The sequence below is a fragment of the Sipha flava genome, unplaced genomic scaffold (assembly GCF_003268045.1).
Source record: "Sipha flava isolate LNK unplaced genomic scaffold, YSA_version1 66_pilon_pilon, whole genome shotgun sequence".
NCBI lineage: Eukaryota > Metazoa > Arthropoda > Insecta > Hemiptera > Aphididae > Sipha > Sipha flava.
The window spans coordinates 126,591-148,739 of NW_020273606.1; the positions used below are offsets into that span (position 1 = coordinate 126,591).

General features: G+C 24.9%; 1 protein-coding gene across 1 annotated transcript in view; it reads left to right on the forward strand.

Moving 5' to 3' along the window:
* The first annotated feature begins 8,838 nt into the window (after positions 1-8,838).
* The window catches only part of LOC112691757 (protein timeless), a 31,609-nt gene continuing 18,298 nt past the window's right edge, over positions 8,839-22,149 (forward strand). Inside the window, exons 1-7 of the mRNA XM_025566148.1 lie at positions 8,839-8,968; positions 13,678-13,814; positions 14,534-14,628; positions 15,329-15,387; positions 15,447-15,630; positions 16,898-17,041; positions 19,042-19,215. Coding sequence (XP_025421933.1) covers positions 13,712-13,814; positions 14,534-14,628; positions 15,329-15,387; positions 15,447-15,630; positions 16,898-17,041; positions 19,042-19,215 — 759 coding nt within the window. The 5' untranslated portion in view covers positions 8,839-8,968; positions 13,678-13,711. The remainder of the gene's footprint in view (positions 8,969-13,677; positions 13,815-14,533; positions 14,629-15,328; positions 15,388-15,446; positions 15,631-16,897; positions 17,042-19,041; positions 19,216-22,149) is intronic.

Below are 22,149 nucleotides of genomic sequence, written 5' to 3' on the forward strand. Positions count from 1 at the left end.
AATAGCCGTCTATCAAGTTTTATTTTGGAGTTTAAAGATACGTTTACATCTGATGGACACGTTTTATTTTGAGTGCTATGGGGTCATTTTTTTTTTTTTTTTTTTTTTTTAATGCATATAAATATATATAAATATATTTTAATGATTTTAGAAGCATATTTGCATGCATATTTGTGTATTTTATAGAGCTATAAATCCCTAAGCCTAGTTATTACGAGACCTAGATTTATCAAAATAGCTTAAGAATTATTAAAAAATGTCCAAGCTCTAAAAATATTTTAACAAATGTGTTGAATGAAATTATAAAATTTATTGAACAGTTAAGAAGTATATACATAGTATAGTATGTTATGGAAATTATTTTAATATGTTTCTTAATTAATTCGCAAATGAATTTTAAGTTAATATTCATTGCGCCACGTCTAGCATTCCCGCATGCGCATGCACATACTACAATAACGTACCCAAGAATTTTTTATGGAAGGGGGTCCAAAATTGTTATTTTATCTGATAATGGGAAATTAAAATACACTATATACTATTATTATACTATTCACTATTAAATCGTTGAGTATGGAGAAACTTCAATTCGGGGGGGTCTGGATCCGAATACCCTCACTTGGGTACGCCCTTGTGCTAATATAATAAAAATACGGCTGTATACCAATTTATTTTTTGAATAGAAATATGCTTCCGCTGTGACAAGATTGTGAAACTGGCTGGTTCTATTTCAATTCTGTAGAAACCTCAAAATTGTCCGATATATATTTTCAGATGCTGATCGAGTTATTATTCAAAAAATTAATAAATGATTTCAGTATGATAAAAAAAAAAAAAGACTCTAAATTCATACATTTTTTACTTGTAAATATCTAAGGCAGAAAAGTATACTTCAAATAACGTCTAGAATCTAGGAAATATGTCAGGAAATCTTGAGATTTTTACAAAATTGAAATCGGAAGAGCCAAAGCCAACCCGTAGCCACGGGGTTAAGAGGGGCATTGTCCCCCCTAAACCTTATCGTTACTCCCTCAACAAATCTTAAAAAAGTAGGTAATGACTTTTGGGTAGTTAGCATGGCTATAGATAGTAGGGTATTTAATATCTACAGCCGTGGTTTTTAGATATTTATCATTTATTGCATGATAATTTCATCGGGAGTGTCCCGTTTCCGCCAAAATAATATTGATTGTTCCCGTCATAGCCCTTTTCCGCCAAAAACGAAAAAGGTACGATTCCCGTTTCCGCCAAAAGCTTTTTCCACCAAAAAAAGTTTGGAAATCATTGGTTTTAATTTTTAAGCAATATTGAATCTATGTTATGGTATATGTAAAAGACATTTGTAATGTATACACTGATAATCGTCAATAATAACGGTACACTGTTCGATATACTGTATCATAATTTATTTATAATTCGCACACAATAATTATCTGACCAATGTTAAATTCTTATATTTCTATTCAGTATCTGTTCTTTTTGTCACCAGAAAACTTACCTAAACGTTCTAACTTACCGTTCTTAAAATGGAATTTGTTGTAAGTAAAAGAGGTAAAAAAATGTTGATTTTTGATGGGTTTAAATATGTTTTTGGTTATATGTCACAACGGGTTTAACCTCAGCAATTCCAATTATTTATAGTGTGATTAATAGTTTAAAACAATCAAGAAATAAATAGGTGTTCAATGAAGTTTTAAAAGATAGTGAAAGTTTATTACCAGAAATCATAACTGAATCTCCAAAACGTAAAACAAAGACTTCTATAAAATGCATTAATTATTTTCATTAATTAATTAATAAGTGAATCATCTGGTACCAATACATATGTTGAAAATGATAGAAGTATTACGCTATTACGTATATTTTATGAAGTTTTTGATATAATGAAATCTGAAATGGAAACTCGTTTTGAAAAAAAAATGATGAACTTATTAAACCTATTTCTAACATATACGAATTGAATAACGATAATATTAAAATATTTAAAGATCTTAATATTAATACTCCTTCAAAAGAAGAAACAATTTATGTAAAAAACTATATAAAAGAAAATTATATATCTAACAAGGACATTTTATTTGAGTATTATCTACAACGTAAGCATTTAAAGCTACATATGAAATGATAGCAGCAGTTGAAGTATTTGGATATAGTTCAACAGTTTGTGAATCAACTTTTTCCTGTTTAACCCGACTAGAAAATCCTCAAAGGCAATCGATGAAATATAAATGGCTATCCAGTTTAGCTTTATTAGCGTTTGAGTCTAGATGAACTGAACATTTAAATTTGGATGTATCATTAATGAACTTCAATAAGCAAAAAGATAGAAAATTGCAGCTGTTTTAATTAAAAAAAAAAAAACTGGTAAATTCAAAAAATAATATATAATAAAAATATTTAAAATTTAATTATGTTCACTTTATTCTAATTATTTTTAGTTTAATTTAAAGTACCTACTATAAAAATTACAGTAGTATCAATAAATTAAAAATAGCATTAATATTGATTTTTTTCTAATGTCTCCCTCCAATTTTGTTTGTCTCACCTGAAGATTTGGCCTGGTTACGGGCTTGAGCCAAAGTCCCACAATTTTGTCACAGCCCAAGGCCTAAAAACGATATTTTTCAAACAACTAGAACCATCTTATATTTAAGAAGTTTAATAAATAATTTGTGTAAAAATTACTTTAATAAGTTTATTTTTAATTAAATAAGATTTTATAATAGGAAAGTCACTTAAGAACGTAATAAACATATATATATATATATATATATATACATGCATTTTATTATAGTGACCCATAAAAATGATTTATCTTATGTATATTTTAAAATGAACAAACTAATGGGTAATTATTGAAATATTTTAGCCCTTAGATAGGTTATACGAAAGTAAATTTAATATTGTCTTATTATTAAATGCTTTTTATTGAATATAAAAATGAAATACTTCAATTTTTCCTCTTTTTTTTTTTTAGCGATGAAAAAAACATATTTTAAAAGTGATTCTACAAAAAATTATAATAGTAATGTTAATCGTAAATTGTTTAAAGATGACCGAAATGAAGACAATTTGAATGGTATAATTCCATTACCAATTGTAATTGATAACGAACAAGTTAATTATTCTCATTGTAATGAAATTATATCCCAGGATGATATTTGTTTTGAATCAGATGAATCAGCCTACAGTTCAGATTGTAGTTTAGAGTCAATAAATTCTCTATACATGGTATTAAATGATAAATATAGGTTAACTAATTTACATGTGGCAAATAGAGCAAATAATGAATGCTTGCTACATGATACGAAAGATACAAGTAAAATAGTTAAGACATCTAGAAATAAAATTATTTCTAGTACCCAGATTTCAGAAAAAAAAGAGATTAATGTCAAAACTGATAGGAAACCGATCAAAAAAATAACTACAATTTGTTTTTATGGAAAACAGGTAACTAAGTTTTAATAGAAAACTAAAAATGTATACTTTATTTGTATAATTTTACTAATATGCATGATTTTTTACTAATAATTGATTATTTTTTCAACTAACCTATAGTTGTTATAATTGTATAGGTTTGTTATAATTAATTTATTGTATAATTTATATTATATTGTATATATAAATTTTATTCTATCGCTATGAATTATTCAACCTTTACTTTATTTTTTTTCTTTTGTTTATTTTTTACTTTATTTATGTCATTACACCGATCGTCTGTTAATCATTGCATTGCATATTTAACTTGATACATTTAAATAATTAAATAAGCATTTAATTGCTTCACAATAATTTATAAAGAGATATATTTTATAATTTTGCTACAAATATTCGTATTTATTTCAAATTGTGTAAAATATACATAATTACATGCAATCAAACTCCTTGTATACTTAATCCTTATAAACGTCTTGAAATTTATTTTCGTAATAATATTATGGCCAGGAATTTATGAACAATGAAAATACTTAGTGTGTTAAGTAAGAATGTTCTTGTTATTTTTACTTTACTCTAATGTCTAGTTATGAAGAACTATAATAACTAAACTATTATTTTATCACTTATTTATTCCTATATTATTTACTTATATATTTTAGTGTAATTGTGGTTTTTAGTTTTAATTTTTTTATCATGACTTATTCACATTTAGACAATAAAAAATATAATATAATACAAATACTTTGGTAACACAAATATTACCATAAATAATCAAAAGTAAATAAAATATAGTAATAAAAACAAATATTACCATAAAGTATGAAATCTAAAGTTCTCAGATTTAGGTAAAATATTTTTAAAAGGCTTTAGAACTTTTATTCGAAATACTCAGAAAAAAGTATTCAAAAACAATATTCGATTATTTTATGATGATAGATTCCATATGTATTTATAATACTTCACTTAAAGTGTTAAAAGTTTTTCAAATTTAAAATATACAGATATATACTTATTTTTAAATTTCGATATCAAAAATAATAATTTAAATTTTATTAAATCACTGATTATTTATGAATTAACAGATTAACATAATCAATAATATACACTTATTTATTAGTTATAAATTATAATATTACAATTTATTTAAATTTTAAGTTTGGTAAGTAGGAATATTTTTTACAAAACAATCATGAAGAACAATTGATGAACCCACGATCGATTTGACATTATTGACATTTAATATTGTATTTGTATACAGTTATAATACAAATACATTTATTAGTATTTGAATAGTTACAAGTTGTAATCGAAAGAATTGACCAGTGAATAACATAAATATGTGCTACTTTGTGTTTTTATCAAAATTACATTTTTTATTTTAATTATACAATACACAAAAATCATACAATATCTAAGTAAAAAATAATAGTACTCAAATATATAAAAAAAATAGAAGTTATTAAATAATTAATTACAATTGTATCGGTCAGTTCTTCCAATGTATATATATATATAAGTATGTTACCAGAAATATGGATAATCCGGTATTCTGCAAAATGCCAAAAATCACTCGACAATATACATAATACGAGCTTTGCCTAGGTATTATGTATAATGCCAATCGTGGAGTAGGCAATATGAAGAAAACAAACAAAATTGGGCACCCTATTACCAACGACTTTACTTATCGTTTATTATAAATATGCATTCACGATTTAACGCAATAAAGATTAATATTCTTTTACTACTATAATAATAATTTTGAGATACAATATTATTATTTACATAATTATTAGGTATATATATATTAAACGTACTAATAATTTTATATATCAACATCGTAATTTTTCTGGTAATTTTCGTGTCTCGTTTTGGTGTTGCAATTATGCATACGATTTATATGAAGTCAAATTTTTATAACATACTACAACATTTTTTTAAAAATGAGGCCACTAAAACTAGATTTTTATCTGATGAACAGTATAATGATTTGATAAAAATTCATTCCATAAGAATTGGCTAAGGATTTCTAAAATGTGTTTGTAAGTCCAAGTGTCAAAATAAAAAGTGTATTTGCCTTAAAAATAACATTTTGTGCACTTCAAAATGTCACTTTTCTACAGCATGTTATAATAAATAAATAATAGTAGTATTTATAAAATAGTAATAATATAATAATAGATAAAAAATTAATTTTGTCTCTAATATGAATAATAATATATAGTAATTATAAGAATTTTAATGTAGTAATATAATATATTATAAAATTGTTTGTACTTTGCCTAAAAAAAAATTGACATTTTATAAAATACCTCAATTATTCATATTTCCGGTAATATATATATATATAAAATTAAAAAGTATTTTGAAAACTGTATTGAGTAAACTACCCAAGTTCGAAAGTCCTAAAAACATGAATTATAATAAATTATCATAACTATAATTTGCATAATACGTGTAATTTTGTATGTGAAGTAAATATTCCATCGATCCATCATTAATACAAACATTTTCTACTAAAATTATTTAGAATATTTCAATATGCTATTTGGAAGTATTTGTATTTACTAATATTATTGATATTTTAAATTAAATTTCTAATTTTTCTTTTTTTATTTAAATATGATTAATAAATATATGCATTTAATTATTTACATAAAGATTTTTAATTAGATTAATTATTTTTTATTATATTGCAAAAATATAACATAATATTTAATAGATATTTTGAAAATATTTTGATTTGTAGAATATAAATTTAAATATATAATAATCTTTTATATAATGTAAGTACGAAAATACTTCATAGAAGCTTTTTTTTTTTTAGAAAAAAATCAGTCATCATATAAACTCAAGATTATTTTATGAACCCCAAGAAAAAGAAAAACACAAAAATACAAAAAAAAAAATAAAAACTCGTTACTCCGATTACGAGTATAAAAAAAATTTAAGAAAATTACGTTATTCATCGAAAAATCGAAAATATGGATCATTTAAACATAAACTGATGACTACTAAAAATATAATTAATAATAACCAAATTCGTAATAGGTTAAAAATTCCTGTTCCGTTATTAAAGTTAAATAAATGTGAAATAGAAAAAGAAATTTCTCAAAATAATGAGAAACATTTATTGACAAACATCGTTCAAAATGGATTGGTACATAACGAAGATATTATCATGTATCACAATACTTTTCTTGATGATGATTTTACGGATACTGAAGGTGAATATATTTTTATTTCTTTATTGAAAAATTATTATTTTATACTTCATTTTAATTGTGATTAGATTATTTTGGCGATACAAAAGAAATAGATGATATCATAAAAAGATTGTTTGAAGAGGATTTATTTAGTAGCAATGAAATTAATAAACAGTGAAATATTCATGAATATCTATGTAAATCTCATATTCATTATATTGAAATACATATTTTTTTTATAAATATTTATAATGTTTAATGGATTTAATATTTACGACATAACGATATTGAATAGTATAGGTAACTTATAGTTATAATATATAATGAAAATTATAAATCTTTAAATAGAATTTAGGAAAAAATAAGTTTAGCTTATTTGCATATTTAGCATATTTGTTCTCATGATTTTTATTTTTAAGTTAATATGTTTAAATCTTATTATCAAAATATGCCTTTATAAAATTTATTTATAATTTTATCGAGTCAAAATCTAAATCTAATAATATGCATTTATTTTCATAAATTGTAAAAACTTTGTGATTTATGTTTATTTTATTTTATGTATTTTTAATTTATACATACATATGATATATTTATCAAATGTTAAATAGTTTATTTAGAATGTATATTTTATTTTGCAGATATAGATATTAATCCTATTTATAAATAAAATATAAAACAAAATACAAATAAATTTAATTATATACAATATCACTGAAGTCTTTATTTATATCAAATTAATACTTTGAATTTAAACAATATTTCTAACAATTTTTCTTAAGGCTATTTTATATGAAAGTAAATAAAACACGTAATACTTTATTTATTAAATCTAAACCTAAAGTCTAAATTCAGTAGTATCATGGTTCTCAATTGTATGTATTATAGACCAGTATACAACAACATTCTGGTTTGAGACAAAATATAATTACCTTAAATAAGTAATATTCACAGATCTGTTTAGGGTCTTCTGAATAAATGACAAATATTATTTTTCTAGTCTTTATTTTTATAAGTTTCATAACAATTCGTACATTACTGCATCGAAAGTATGTAAACATAATTTGTACGTATATTAATAAAAAAAAGAGCTGATTGTTTATACTATATGCAATTGCGGAACTTAGGGGAGGAAGATGGGGATTCATCCTCGGGTATAAAATGTTAGAGGTTGTAATTTTTTTTAGTACATAATCTGTTATTGATTACTAGTTTTATATTTTTAACTTTGTAACTGATAATGATTTTAAAACTTAATAAGTATGATTGTATGCTAATTATCAGAAAAAAAAATTGTAAATGGTATTCGATTTTTGGTTTAAAATAGAATGTAATTTTAATATTTTCCACGGGCGCAAAAATTCTTACTTTCGACTTTGACTGTACAAGTAGTCAAACGAAACAATATACTAATCAATACAACAAATATATATAACTTGATTATAGAGAAGAAATATTTTACACAAAATACATATTAAGGACCTATTAGTAAAGACTAGGATCTATTATTTTAATATAATATAGGTATAAAATAATAATATTATATATACGGCTTTATGGCTAATTTTACTAAAAAATAATATACTTTGCATTCAAAAAATACATTTTTTTTATTGTTATATTACTGTTTTTTTTTAAAAATTCAATTAATATAATACATAAGCGTCATGGGCGTAGCTAAAATTTAAATCAAGGAGGGGCAAAAACATAAAATGATTAGTGTTAAACTCGTAATTCAAATAATCTACAGATAGACCATTGGATAACACATAAAACGTCAAAACGATTAAACGTGTAGATATCACTCGGTCCCACTAAACTATTTTTAGAATTATATCTTATTTAATTTTTGATTTTAATGTAAAACTTACACGTTTGGTATAAACAAATATAATTCAGTTTGAGGCACAGGGGTGGGCAAGTGTCCCCCACCCTGCCCCATCCTCGCTACACTCATGATAAGCGTGATACACTGTTTAAAAATGTATTATTATTAGTGTTAACAATTTCAATATTGGTTAGGTAATAATGTATCAATTATTTAAATGCCAAATAATAGATTCAAACAAACAATATTATATATTTTATTATTGTCAACCCATATAAAGTTCCATGACGTTTACACCTACATAAATATTACGCGTGACTCGTGTACGTCACATTGCACAAAACGTGATGACTAAAGATTATTTCATTTCCCTCATAACTTCTCAGTCAGTTTACTGCGTACTTGCATTACCGCTGTTCGAGCATTCGTGTTTCTTTGGAAATATCAAGCATTTTTATTTCAATTTAATTGGAACGTCGTTGGAAGACATTTATTGGTAATTATTTTGGATTAAAAATAATTTTAAGTTGTTTAAAAATGCGTGGTTAGTATATTTCTAAAAATGAGTTACTTGTATAAAATATTTACATGTTTAATAATTATTATGATCAAATGAACTTTTTACTTTATACCTTTGAATTGCTACAGTTTAGCTATTAAATTACACTCGATATCGGGTGTTTTATTCAAATTTTTAATAATAAATTTGAGCGTTTGTGGTTTACCAATAATATACTATTCAATTTATACATATTAAATTTGAATTTCTTCACATATTTAACAAATATTATTATGAAAAAATATTTTGTTTTCATCAACATTTATAATAAAATATACTTATTGTCCATTTATTGTTACTCTTTTCAATATTATAATTATTTACCATGCAATTATAAAAATATAAATATAAAAACTTCTTTGTAAGAAATAATAAAAGTAATAAATATAGTTAGAGAACTGTGGGTCAGGCTATTTCAAGAGACCACTTATTAGAGCTGAAAGTGGATTATAAATGTATTCCTTGTAACAAAAAACAATAGGGTCATATAATATTTGTTTTTTAAGTTTATTCATAATTATCATAGTAAACATTTATCTTATTTAATGGAAACTTACATGGAGTCTGGCATACAGATGTTTTATTTTACTATACAATTAAACCTGTGGCATCATTTGTGGGGGAGTTAGAAACCGGGAAATTTGCCACTTTAGTTTTAATTTCAACTTATAGTCGGCACACTTAAAAAATTTAAGAAATCTTCAAGTGGTCAATTTTGTCAACAAATATTAACTGTGAGTCAACTGACCTCCTGAATCCTTAACCTTTCCTAAATCTTCTCCTGGGCTCAAAGCAACCACGTTAATATGAAAAATCACAGTAATTATCTTAATCTTGAAATATTGTTGACGTGATATAAAATAACTAGGTATAACCGCTATAGTTTATACATTTTTATTTTCTTTTAAAATCGGAAAAATATAAATACTTTGAAAAATTGAGATAAGTATTGTTAACGGACACATACACATATACAATCATAATTCGATAATATATAATAAATTAAAATTTGTAGTAGAATTCAAGCGTAGCGAGAATAAACATTTTTGTAGGTATTTATTGAATCTTCTCCAATATTATGTTGTTAGAGACCCATTGTAAATTTATTGATGGAGGCCCAACCATGAGCCAGACCGACACTGATATACCTACAGGTTTTATTGACTTTTACTGTTATGAAGCCAAATCTATATTTAATTATAATTTAATTAACAATTTAATATATCTTGATGTTAGAAAAAACAAATATACATAAAACAGATTTTTTCCGTCATTATAGGCAAGACTTAATATTTCTATCATCAATAAAAATCCAGTGTAAAGTAGTATAAATATTTATTTTAATTTATTTATCTTGACTTAAAAAAAAAACAATTTTGAGCGAATGTTTTTCAATATTTACTCTCAATAATTTTAAAACTAAAAAGTTTGTGAAATAAAGTACATATTGTATATAAATTCAAAATCTTACTAATCAAATTTATGTTATTATTGTGCATGCGTGGGAAAACATACAAATATCATGAATGTGGATCAAACACAAATAATATAGCATATATAATAATATAATAATATTGATTTTATTTCTTCTTTTAAAGTGTTTACATATTTACTGATTTCTTAATATTAGCTTTAGTGCTGTATTTTGTAGTATTTTGCTCTGTGGAGTATGTATAGTGTATTAATGAATACTCAATAATTATTTTCGTTTTCCATTCATATTATTTTTAATCATCTTACACTAGTTAATTTACCAATATCATGTATGGTGAAAATAATGTTATATAATAAATTAATGACTGCAAGACATAAAAAAACAGTAATAAAGCGGCTATTGCGTTTATTCTTATCGTTATACGTTTCTTATGTTAGACTCAGTGGGGTTTTTTCAAAGGGGGGAGAAGGGGGCGCTTGCCCCCTTGGATTTTTTTATATCAAATGTTGTGTTTTGTATGCCATAGTATTTTAAACTTTTTTTTTTTAACAAGTTTTTATTTTTTTTTTTTTTTGCATCAGTATAAAACATTGAATCGATAACAATATACGTTAATGTAATAATATGGTATACGTTATTAAAAAATACAAACCTTCAATTAGAATTAATAAGGTTAAGTTAGTCAGGTTTGATTGGGTTTTTTTAGATTACCTATAGTCGAATTTATGGACTTTTTACTAAATTTTATATTCCAACAAAATTAAAGTATTTAAATTATGAAATAAAAAATGAAAGTAATATAATTTATAATAGAACCATATACAAATTGTATTCTGTTGTATTTTGTTATATAAACTCAGATAGGTATGTCTTGTAATTTAAACCCTATAAACAGGGGCGGTTCTAGGACTAGATTTTCGTACGGGCAAACAATATATTTTATGTTTCAAGTTACGTCCCGTTTCACGTAAGTGACATAAATTTTTGTTTATTTTGTTTTCATAGGTAAATTTATAAATTGTAATTATTTAAATAATAAATAATAAATATCTTTTGTTTGCACAGAGAAACCAAATGTTGCTATTATCCGATAAAAAATGTATAACATCCTTATGTACATTTATAAGTAAGCTGTAAGCTAAATTTAAATCCTAAATTTTCCTAAGCTACAGTTTTTTCCTTAACAGTTAACACACATAAAAAATAAAAATATTAATTCAAATTAGATATATATGTTATATATATTTTTACTATATCTGAAATTGTAATCTTCTATGTTTTATTTTTGCAAACATATCAAGAACAGGAGTTGGGTCTTTTAACAATTTTTCCGAATTCTCTTTATCTATAGATAATAAAGCAAAGTTACTCAACCTAGGATTTTACATTGTAGCTCTCAAGTAAGTCTTAATACGCTGCATAGTAGAAAAACTTCGTTCAGCATTAGTTGAGGATACAGGAATTACCATAGATAATTCAACTACTTTTCTCAAGTTAGTGAAAGCTTCGCCATAATTACTTATTTGTTGATGTACATCAGACAATGTTGAAGCTTCCAAAAACAAAGATTTCCCAATTAAACACTTTTTTATTTATGAAAGTGTAAATAATAAAAACAAATATATATTTGAATTCCTTAATTCTTTAATTATTTAAACATCACAGTGAACCTTTTAAGGTGAACGTAAAAATTTTGGTACGGGCAGCTGCCCACCCTGCCCGTACGCTAGAACCGCCACTGCCTATAAACTATTAATGAGCAAACCAAGACCAATATTATTATAATGCAGAGCCATTATGGTCTTGGTCTTGCTGCAAGACTCTTGTATTATTTAAAAATTGTATAAGAAAAAAATTATACAGCAGCTAGGCTTGAAGTTTGTAAAATTTGATAATTGTTTGTTATCTCCAAGATATAACTAAACTAGTACAATATATATATATATATATATATATATGATTCAACTTGTAAGAAACCTGATTTTTACTACTGGTGATTAAGAAGAATTCACTAAATTTACTGTTGAATACATTCATTTTAATAAATATAATTATCATTGATAATGATTAATAACACTGACAAATAGTTTTTAAAAGCATTATATTTAAATTATTTTTCCAAGTGTACACGGGGCCCGACTAAGTTAGGGCCCGGGATACAATTGCATCCTGGCATCCCTTTCCAGTCCTCCACTGAATATATTTTAGATTGGTTATATAATTACAATATTTATATTGATTTTTACTCCGACTTTTTCTTAGCATTTAAATAACTGTTTTCACTATTTATGTAATAACATCGTTCGTTATGTAATCGGATCGATATATAAGTTTGTCGTTAAGACTTTGCCAATAAAATATTCATATTTTATCATAACATATCTTTTAGGAATTGATAAATAACTACCCAAATTAATGATTTGAAAGACTGGACAAATTAAAGATTTTTTTTTACTCGTTAAGTTCATATAATCAGATGACAGTATTGTGTAATTAGTACTCTCTGCGTGATAGCAACTGTCGTATAATATATGATTTGTACTGTTGTCGTGTAAACCCAGCTTTATGACTTTAGTATAATTGAAGTTTGAAATCGAGATTTTTTTATGTTCGTGTATAGAGTATATCGTTTTAATAGCCCTTCATGACAATACATAATATAAATATCATGTATCATTTTAACTGAAATGAAACATGATGTTTTAATATATCGTATGACAAAGGTGATTTTTAAAATTAAATAATATCAATATATATCTATCTATATATTTAAAAAAAATTATAGAGTATTGAGTATTGGTTTATGAAGTATTGAAATAAAAAATGTTAGTATTGCTCAATTCTTGATTATTATAATATGTAATATTTAATATTATTTATAACAAATAATATTTTAATTGTAACTGGAGAATATATTATGTTCATAGATATGTAATTTTGATCTAAATAATTTAATAATAAAAATACTGTTAATAAATTGTTATATGTTATGATAAATATTTTAAATGTTATTGCGGTGTGGATATTATATAATTAATGATCATGTATTATATTAATTTGCATATCATTAAAATTTAGTAACTTGAAGTAAATTTTCTGTTATTTTAAGGTATCAGTTATTATACTTGTTGATTCCCAAATAGTCAAATTTCTCTTACTGTTGTGTAAAATAACATTTATTTTTCAATTTACTAATATTTTTTATTTTTAGTTGAGTGAACAATTTGATACTTAAAGTCGCAAATATGGAGGTCGGTGACATATTTAAAAACAATAATACGCAAAACATGTTTTCCCAATTAGGTAATTTTGTTGGCAATGAATTTATTCCATCAGATGATTGTTATAGTAAGTAATCTATTACTATTTATTTTTATTTGATTATTTAAAATATCTATAAATGATTGAAACATTATGATAAGAGTTGATTGTACAAGTAAAATACGTAATTCACAGGAATGTCAGTTATAGCTTATAAGTATACCGTGTGAAAAATTTAATTAAGCTAATTCATATTTTATATCAATTAGAATTCAAATATTTGTTGTTATATTTTTTATACCAATATATATTGTTTGAAATACTTACGGTGAAATATGTGATTTATCAATTAAGTAATATTACTATTATTATTTTTGTTTTTTAAATAAATATTTATATTTTCTACGACTTGAACATACATCAAATTAGTTATCGAATACGAACTATAATTTATATTTTATTATGTTTAAATTAGTCAAATAAAGTTTTTAATTCACTTTACGTTGAAAATAATTATTATTATAATCCCATTTTAAAAAAATATATCAAATTTTTAAAAATGGGATGAATTCAAGTTAACAAAAAAAAAAAAAAAATGCACAAAATATTTGTTTGTGTATTTTAGTAATTGATTACATGTATCTATTATTATTATTATTCTTATGTAAAAATAAAAAATTAAATTTCAGAATAACTGAATTACATTTTCCAATTATGTGCTTTAGAGAACCATAGACAAATTGTAATAAATGTTTATTTTTATGTTTATATAACCAAGTATCAATCATTTTAATTTTATTTTCCAGTTATATTGATACATATATACGAACAATTGAATAAAAAAGATCAAAACTCCAGACATTTGCGACAGATTATTGGACTGTCTCAAATATTAAAAAGAGTGTGTATATTTTTATTTCTAATCTTTTTTTTTATTTCTTATATTATTATTATTTATTTCTATATTTTTATTTATATATTTATTATTATTTTATATATTTATATTTCTTATATTGCTTACAATATGTGTATAGTTTTAATATTTATGTTTAAAAGTAGTGAAAAGTAGTGTATTAATTTCAATACTGCAAAATGAAATTGAGTTTACGCCAAATGTTATAAAAAAAATTCACAAACCTAAGGCTCAGAATTCCTAAGAAATCACCGAGTGTCTATATTTCTCAAATCGGTGAATTTTACTGTTATACGAGTAATACGTTGTTAGCATTCTTACTGGGAGATAGGTACTAAAATATTCCAATGAACTGTACTTGCAGTTTTACATTAAAGAACTTGATATTTTTAGAATATAATTGTTTATTTGTGTATTCTTCGCTTTATAAATAATTTATAACTCTGTGTAAAATGAAACATTTCCCGTTAGAAAAAATGTGTTAAGATTTGTTAAGTAGGTACATACAAATAACAGTTGAGCACAAAGCAAAATTAAAGTTATGAGATTAATTTTTTTTAATTATTTCTTGATGATTGAATTACATACCCAGCACTAAAAAAATAAACCCAATAATCTTTAATCTATAATTTTCATAATTTTAATCATTAAACACTTTATAAATTAGGTTTTTTTTATTTGTATTTAGGATCTTTTACCTATGCTGCTTGCAGTTAATAATAACAAAATATTGGGAATTTTAATAAAGTATGTAATTTCTTAGCTGGATATTTTTTATTTTATTTAACTTAAATATTGTTTTATAGAATACTTACTAGTATAATGTTACCAATTGAATATTTGATACCGGCTAATTCTATGACTAATGATGAACATGGATTTGCAACAATGCTTAACCTAAATTGGGCATTGGCAACAAGCAAAGTAGCATGTGCTAACATAAATACCATTAAACGTATAATACAAATTATAAAAGAAAGTAGTATGAAAGTAAGTTTGATTGTAATATATTTATTTCTTATATTTTGTTTGTATTACGATGAAGGTTTTAACATTTAAAAAAAATGAATGACTAAATACGATTTTCATTTGAATATAAGGCTTTTGTTATTTCAATCTCGTTATTTAACATGTCTACCAAAAGTTTTATGAAAGATTATAATGTAATAAAAACTATAAAATATTTAATGGAAAAAACATAAAATATATAAAAACTTTACAAAATCTACTGAAATATAGATAAAAAATATATTTATTTATGTATATATTACCGGTAGTTTTTGAATTAAATTCTTGGTATCAAGTTGTCCTAGTTGATTTCCAGTCACACCTATACATACAGGTAAAAATATACATTTATTTTAGTACCTATATCAAAATCTATTCAAAATCATTTTAACAAATTTATAGTTTTCTTACAACTTGAAGGTAAACGAGTTAATTATATGTTTTAATTAAATATTTCTTTAAAATTTTACTTACACACAAAAATTATAAAATTATTTTTAATTTCCCCCCTTCTCTCGTGAGAGACTTAGAGAGAGACCTGGTATTCTTTATATAAAATAAAAATTAACTTTTTATACTTTATGTAATATCGTTTTGGCATTCATCAAAATTCTTATGAACTTTATATGGTAAATTACTCAAGCATTATTTTAAACTACATTCAAATTATATGTATTGGTTATCATGATCAAGTTGTTATAAAAAATATCTATACATTTATCACTCTGTTGGTAGTACATGTATATGTATATCCATATTAATGGTGTCGGTGTTCAATTCTAGTTCAGTCAATGCCTTGTAAAAAATACTAGTTCTGAAACTTAACTTCAACATTTTAACTCGTTAATGCCCAGCCTTGCAAATAATTATATTTTAAAAAAGTCGAGAGTACCAATTAAATTAGCTTCAAGCTAACACCACTAACCACCCAATATTTTTAACATTGATGCAACATCGATTACGTATACATTTTTTATTAAGCTATTTTTATCTTTAAGTTAATATTTTTGAAGATATTATCAAAAAAGTTTAAAATGTTACCTAAAATCTAAAATGGAAGACACTTGCGGACTTTGAAGGGATGGTGATTTTTTTTTGATTAATCAAAATCTCAAAATGAAAATTTTTGCCAAGTTTCAAAACTTTATTGATTTTTGCAAATTAACGCTAATTGTTGATTTACTAGTTTTTCATTGACTGGACTACAACTTACTACTGATATATTTAACTTAAATAAATCAAATTACAGTTGTCTAACGCAACAGGAGGTCCTAGACATTTTAATGTAATTATATGTGATTGTTTACGTTTTATCAAACATATTCTTCACATACCTAACGATCAGAGTCAAAATCGAATATTATGGATTCTATTTTCCGAACATTTTGATGAGGTAAGTATTTATATAAATGTTTAAAATACAATTTTTTTTCAGAAATATAATATGACACGTTTTAAGTACAATATTTAATTATTTAGGTAGTTATTTGTATGTTTTCCTTAATTAGATATTATGAAGATAATGTTTTCTCATATTGAAAATCGGTATTTTATCGAGTAAAATTTTGAAACCGGGACAAATCGCTGTACTGAAACACTTTCTCGGGATACCGGGAACCTTGGTTAAAAACCGGTAGTGTCCCGGCAAAACTGAGACGTATGGCAACACTACTTTAAGCATATTAACTTATTTTTCAAATATTGATAGTTTTGAATTACAATAAATAAATATTACGCGTTAAGCGATCACGGTCGCGAACATGAACATACTAAACACAGCTAGACATTTATCAAACGATAGCTAGGTACTTAATATAAGGTATGACTCAGCAGGTCATTATTATTTATTAATAACTAACAAGTAACAACGATTCCGTTTGTAATCGTGGTTGAAGATTACAACGACAATAACAACCGTATTTCATATACCTACACAATTCTTGTTAAAAATAAATCGCTTTTGTCGGGTCCATAAATTATAATAGATTCTCGATATAGTATTGTTCAGAATATGGACAATATGTGGCTGTTTTTTATTTTTAAATTTTTTAAACCGATGATTTACTAAAATAATATGCATTTATGTGTTTAAAATCTTTAAATATGTAAAATCATGTAAAATTAGTCAATTATGTAATAATATGCAACATAAATGTTTATATTTGTATGTACTATGAAACAAATTTATATCGAAACAGATTTTTAATATGCAGCTTCTTAAGTAATATGCAAATGCATAAAGTTTCGAGCCATGCATTTTTATATATGTTGAAAAGATATAATGTAAACTGTGCCTAAATTTTTATTTATGCTAAAAAGGTGTAATGCAAACTGTGCCAAATTTTTTATTCATATTATAAAGGTATAACTTAAGTGTCCCGTTTATAAAATATACAAAACTTTTAACTTATTAAAGTCACAATAGTCTAGTATTTTTTCAATTAAATCACATAAATATTATTTTTGTCTAAAACCATGATATTCATGAAAATACGTTATCGAATAATTACTGTGGTAGATAATACGACTATTGTAGGTTAACACTACATCAAGCATAGGTCTGCTAGAACCAACAGTATTTACTTTAATTAGTGAAGTATCGATGACCGAATTGTTCGTATCGCAGCGCAAAAAATGCTTGTAAATTATCAAATTTTAAATTTCGTGAAATCAATCGGCATCCAATTTCGGGCGACTTTTAATGACGATGTACAGCATTTTTTAAAAACGGTAGGTGATGACGACAGAATTACAGAACAAAATATAAACCACAACTATAAATCGTTAATCATTAAAGTAATCAAAACTAAGCTTTTAATTCTAGCTTTTATAAAACTCATCCAAATTTGGTCATGTATATAGAAAAATATTAATTTAAATAGAAATATATTTTAAATTAAATAGTATAAATGAATCCTTTAAATACCAAAATTCTAAAACAATAAAAAAACATGTTAAATTACAAAATTGAATTAATAAATATAATAGAGATCAAACTCTAATTAATGAATATATATCAACAATATGATATGTTATTGTTTGTCTTAATATTATATTTTTTTTAATTTTTAATTTTATTTTATAAATTATTATATTATATGACTGTAACGAATTAATTAGAAATTAAAGATTGTAATTTTGATTTTATAAAAATATAGCTATTCATGCTTTAAATTTCTTCCGGGCGCAGTTTACGTGTAACCTTAGTAATACACCTGAGTTTTTATCAGATTTAATAAAAAAACATGTTTAATAATCACTGTTTCAATTTAATATTATAATTAATAATTATAAAAACAAAGGAAAACTCATATTAAATTTACCACTGTTAAATAAAATGTACTTAACATCTATGCATACAATTGTTAACTCATTTAATGTTATTACGTATAGGTAATTATTGATTTGATTAATACTTCTGGCCGAGAGCAATGGGCAATTCTAACTATCGAATTAATTGCTTTGATTTTTAAAAATCAACACGTTGATCACATGTCAAAGTTATTAAGTAAAACTATAATTAGCGATAGTTCTGAAGGTAACGAAAGCAATACATCATCACATCCAGTAATTATAATGATTTCTATATTTTTAAATATTTTATTTAAGGCGATTGGAAGTAGCGTATTTATTTCACGTTTTAGACCTAAAAGCCTGACAAGATTACGCATACTTAATATCATCATATTTAAATTCTGTTAAAAGATTTGAGTGGATCAACCTTTTTTCTAGGTTAATGTGGAAATCGATTTTTGATATTTGTTTAAAAATTGTCTTTAAATATTTGAGTTTCTCAATTTTTTTTTAAGTTTTAGATTTACTTTAGTGTCTTTTTTAAGAATGTTAAACAGTTATTCTAAAATTGACTTCCACAATAACCTAGAAAAAAGGTTGATCAATTCAAATCTTTTTACAGAATTGGAATCCGATCATTTGGAGTTGACGTTTTTTTTGTTAGGCTTGATTAATTTTCAGAGTTTCTTCGTCGGAGCAAAATATTTTATTTTATTAAATGCAATGACTTGTGCATGCGCGTGCGAACCATTAATTGTTTCTCCGAAACGTTAAATGCCGGCGCGCAACGCCAGCCGCCTGCGAACCGATAATATTATATGGATTCCTATATAGTCTTATTATGAATTCAAATAAATCGTATTACCTATATTTATAATTTGGTATATTTACTGTAATAAGTTTTTACACATACTGTGAGTTAGTTATTGATTAAATACTTATAACACTGCCAAGATTGACTTAACCTTTTCATTGCTACGGACATACTATTACGTTCCTTTATCTATAAAACGAAATACGCAGGTTATCACATTAGTGATTATACCAAAAAATGCAGAAAAATTAAACGAATTTAACGGTATAAAAAAAAAAACATTTCCATGTTCATTGTGGTAGCAATGAAAATTAATTTAACTTATTATTTATTTCAGTGGTAACTAAAATGACGCTGTTGTGTTCTGTGCGCGTTATCTGTAACCGGTTTACTGCTATAATAATTATAATTATGCGGTTCCTACGCTAGGTTTCCTAGTTTAGTTAAATTAATTTTTACAACAATGGACTATATACATTTGCATAAAATAATTAGAAATCTGAAAAATATTCTGTGCAAGAATTCATAAAATTTAAATTATCTTCAGTCGTGATACAGATAAACGATTTATTCATGGGAATATAGATAACATTTTTTTTATTAAATTAAAAAATATCATCGTTTTGCATTTCCTAAATTTTATCTATGGCTTCATTAAAAGATTTTGGATATACAGGAAAGTTTTTTCGTCTTGCCATATACATGGCTTTTCGGACAGAAGAAATATCCTTATGTGCAATATCTGTTCCTACATTCGTCAGTAATTCTTTTCGTATAATTTTGCTTGGTAGAGTTGAAATTGAATCGCCGGCTTTTCGTTTGCAATTTTCTCTGAGAACTTGACAGTCAATATTTTGAGGTGTTATTGCTTCATGTTTGTGCTCACCGATTCCCGCAATACCTTGAGTTTTTTTGACATCGGTTAAAATACTGGCATAAAAACTTTTGTTATAACATATCCATTTTAACAATTCATCTTTGCGTTTTCTTATAAAACAATATTTATGTGAAGAAACTACAGCTAACTCTTTCCCAAGTTCTGATATTATAATTTTTAAAGAATTCTCCATAATTACCGCACTATTACTAATACTATAACTAAAACCAGTGACTTATCGAATGTCAAGTTGGTCGTATACTAATATAACGATGTTAAAGTGTGACACGCGCCAGGAAATCCGATATAATAATCGGCATTTAATCTTATCTCGTAGTATTTTATAGATTACCAATAAGTACCTATTGGCCTGGAAATAATAGTCTCGGTAACATTTATGAAATTTTATAAATTATAAGCAATCGTTTCCTAATATAAGTTATATTACAAATTTTCACGATTTTGAACAACGGCCACATTGCACTAAGTATTGGTAGGTATAATGTACGCAATCGTAATATTGAAAAAGGTCCATACGGAATCGTATCATACGCAATCGTAACGCACCCGCGCACGAACGCTATAGCGGTATACCGCACAAAGATTCGCTATATCGTTTACATTAGTGCGTTCGTTCGTGCGCTCAAGGTTCGCCTCTAGATACACCTAGTATACTAAGTACCTATCAAACTGTTGTCAAGTGAGGTCGTGTTGCCAAAATCACGTGTATTTAATTTAAAAATTCAAAAATTTCTACGAGATCCTAGTAGACTCCATTTTTTTCTTTGTTTCGTTCAAGCCTCGTTTTAATTCATTGGCTATTTCCAACCAGAAGTCAATTTTTTTCTTGCCCATTTTATAATGGGGATGTTCAGGATCCCATATAATTGGTCTTGATTTATATAAATTTATAAGATGGAACATTCATCGTCCGTCCACTCCACAATTGAGTCAAAATCAAATATTTAACATAAAATACGACGCAAACAACGCATATGGCTCGTATGCCGTTCAAATTGAATGGATGGTTTGTTTGATCTTACCGCTCTTCACAAGGACGGATTTAGGTGGGGGGGTTCAGGGGGTCAGCTGACTCACAGTTAATATTTGTTGACAAAATTGGGCTCTTGGAAATTTTTTTCTCTTTTTAGACTTTGATTTGGACTCTTGGACAGTTGGCCCATCGGAGTTACTCGAAAAATGAATCCCATGTATATTCAAAATTTAAAATTTTTCAATTCATAATTTATATTTTAAATTATATCGTTTTACTAGAAAGTCAAGTAAATCATATTTTATTCCGTACGTTTGTTGCGCTAATAAAATTAGATTATATTTATTAATCGTAAATAAGTCATTATCGGTGGTATCACTAATTCTAAAATGTAATATAAATATACTTGTACACTTTTATGAGCATATTGTGTTTTTTTTTTTTACAAGGTATTTATTTCTAATTTAGTTTCATCCCTAATAAATGGCCTCTTGAAATGGCTTGACCCACAGTTCCTCGACT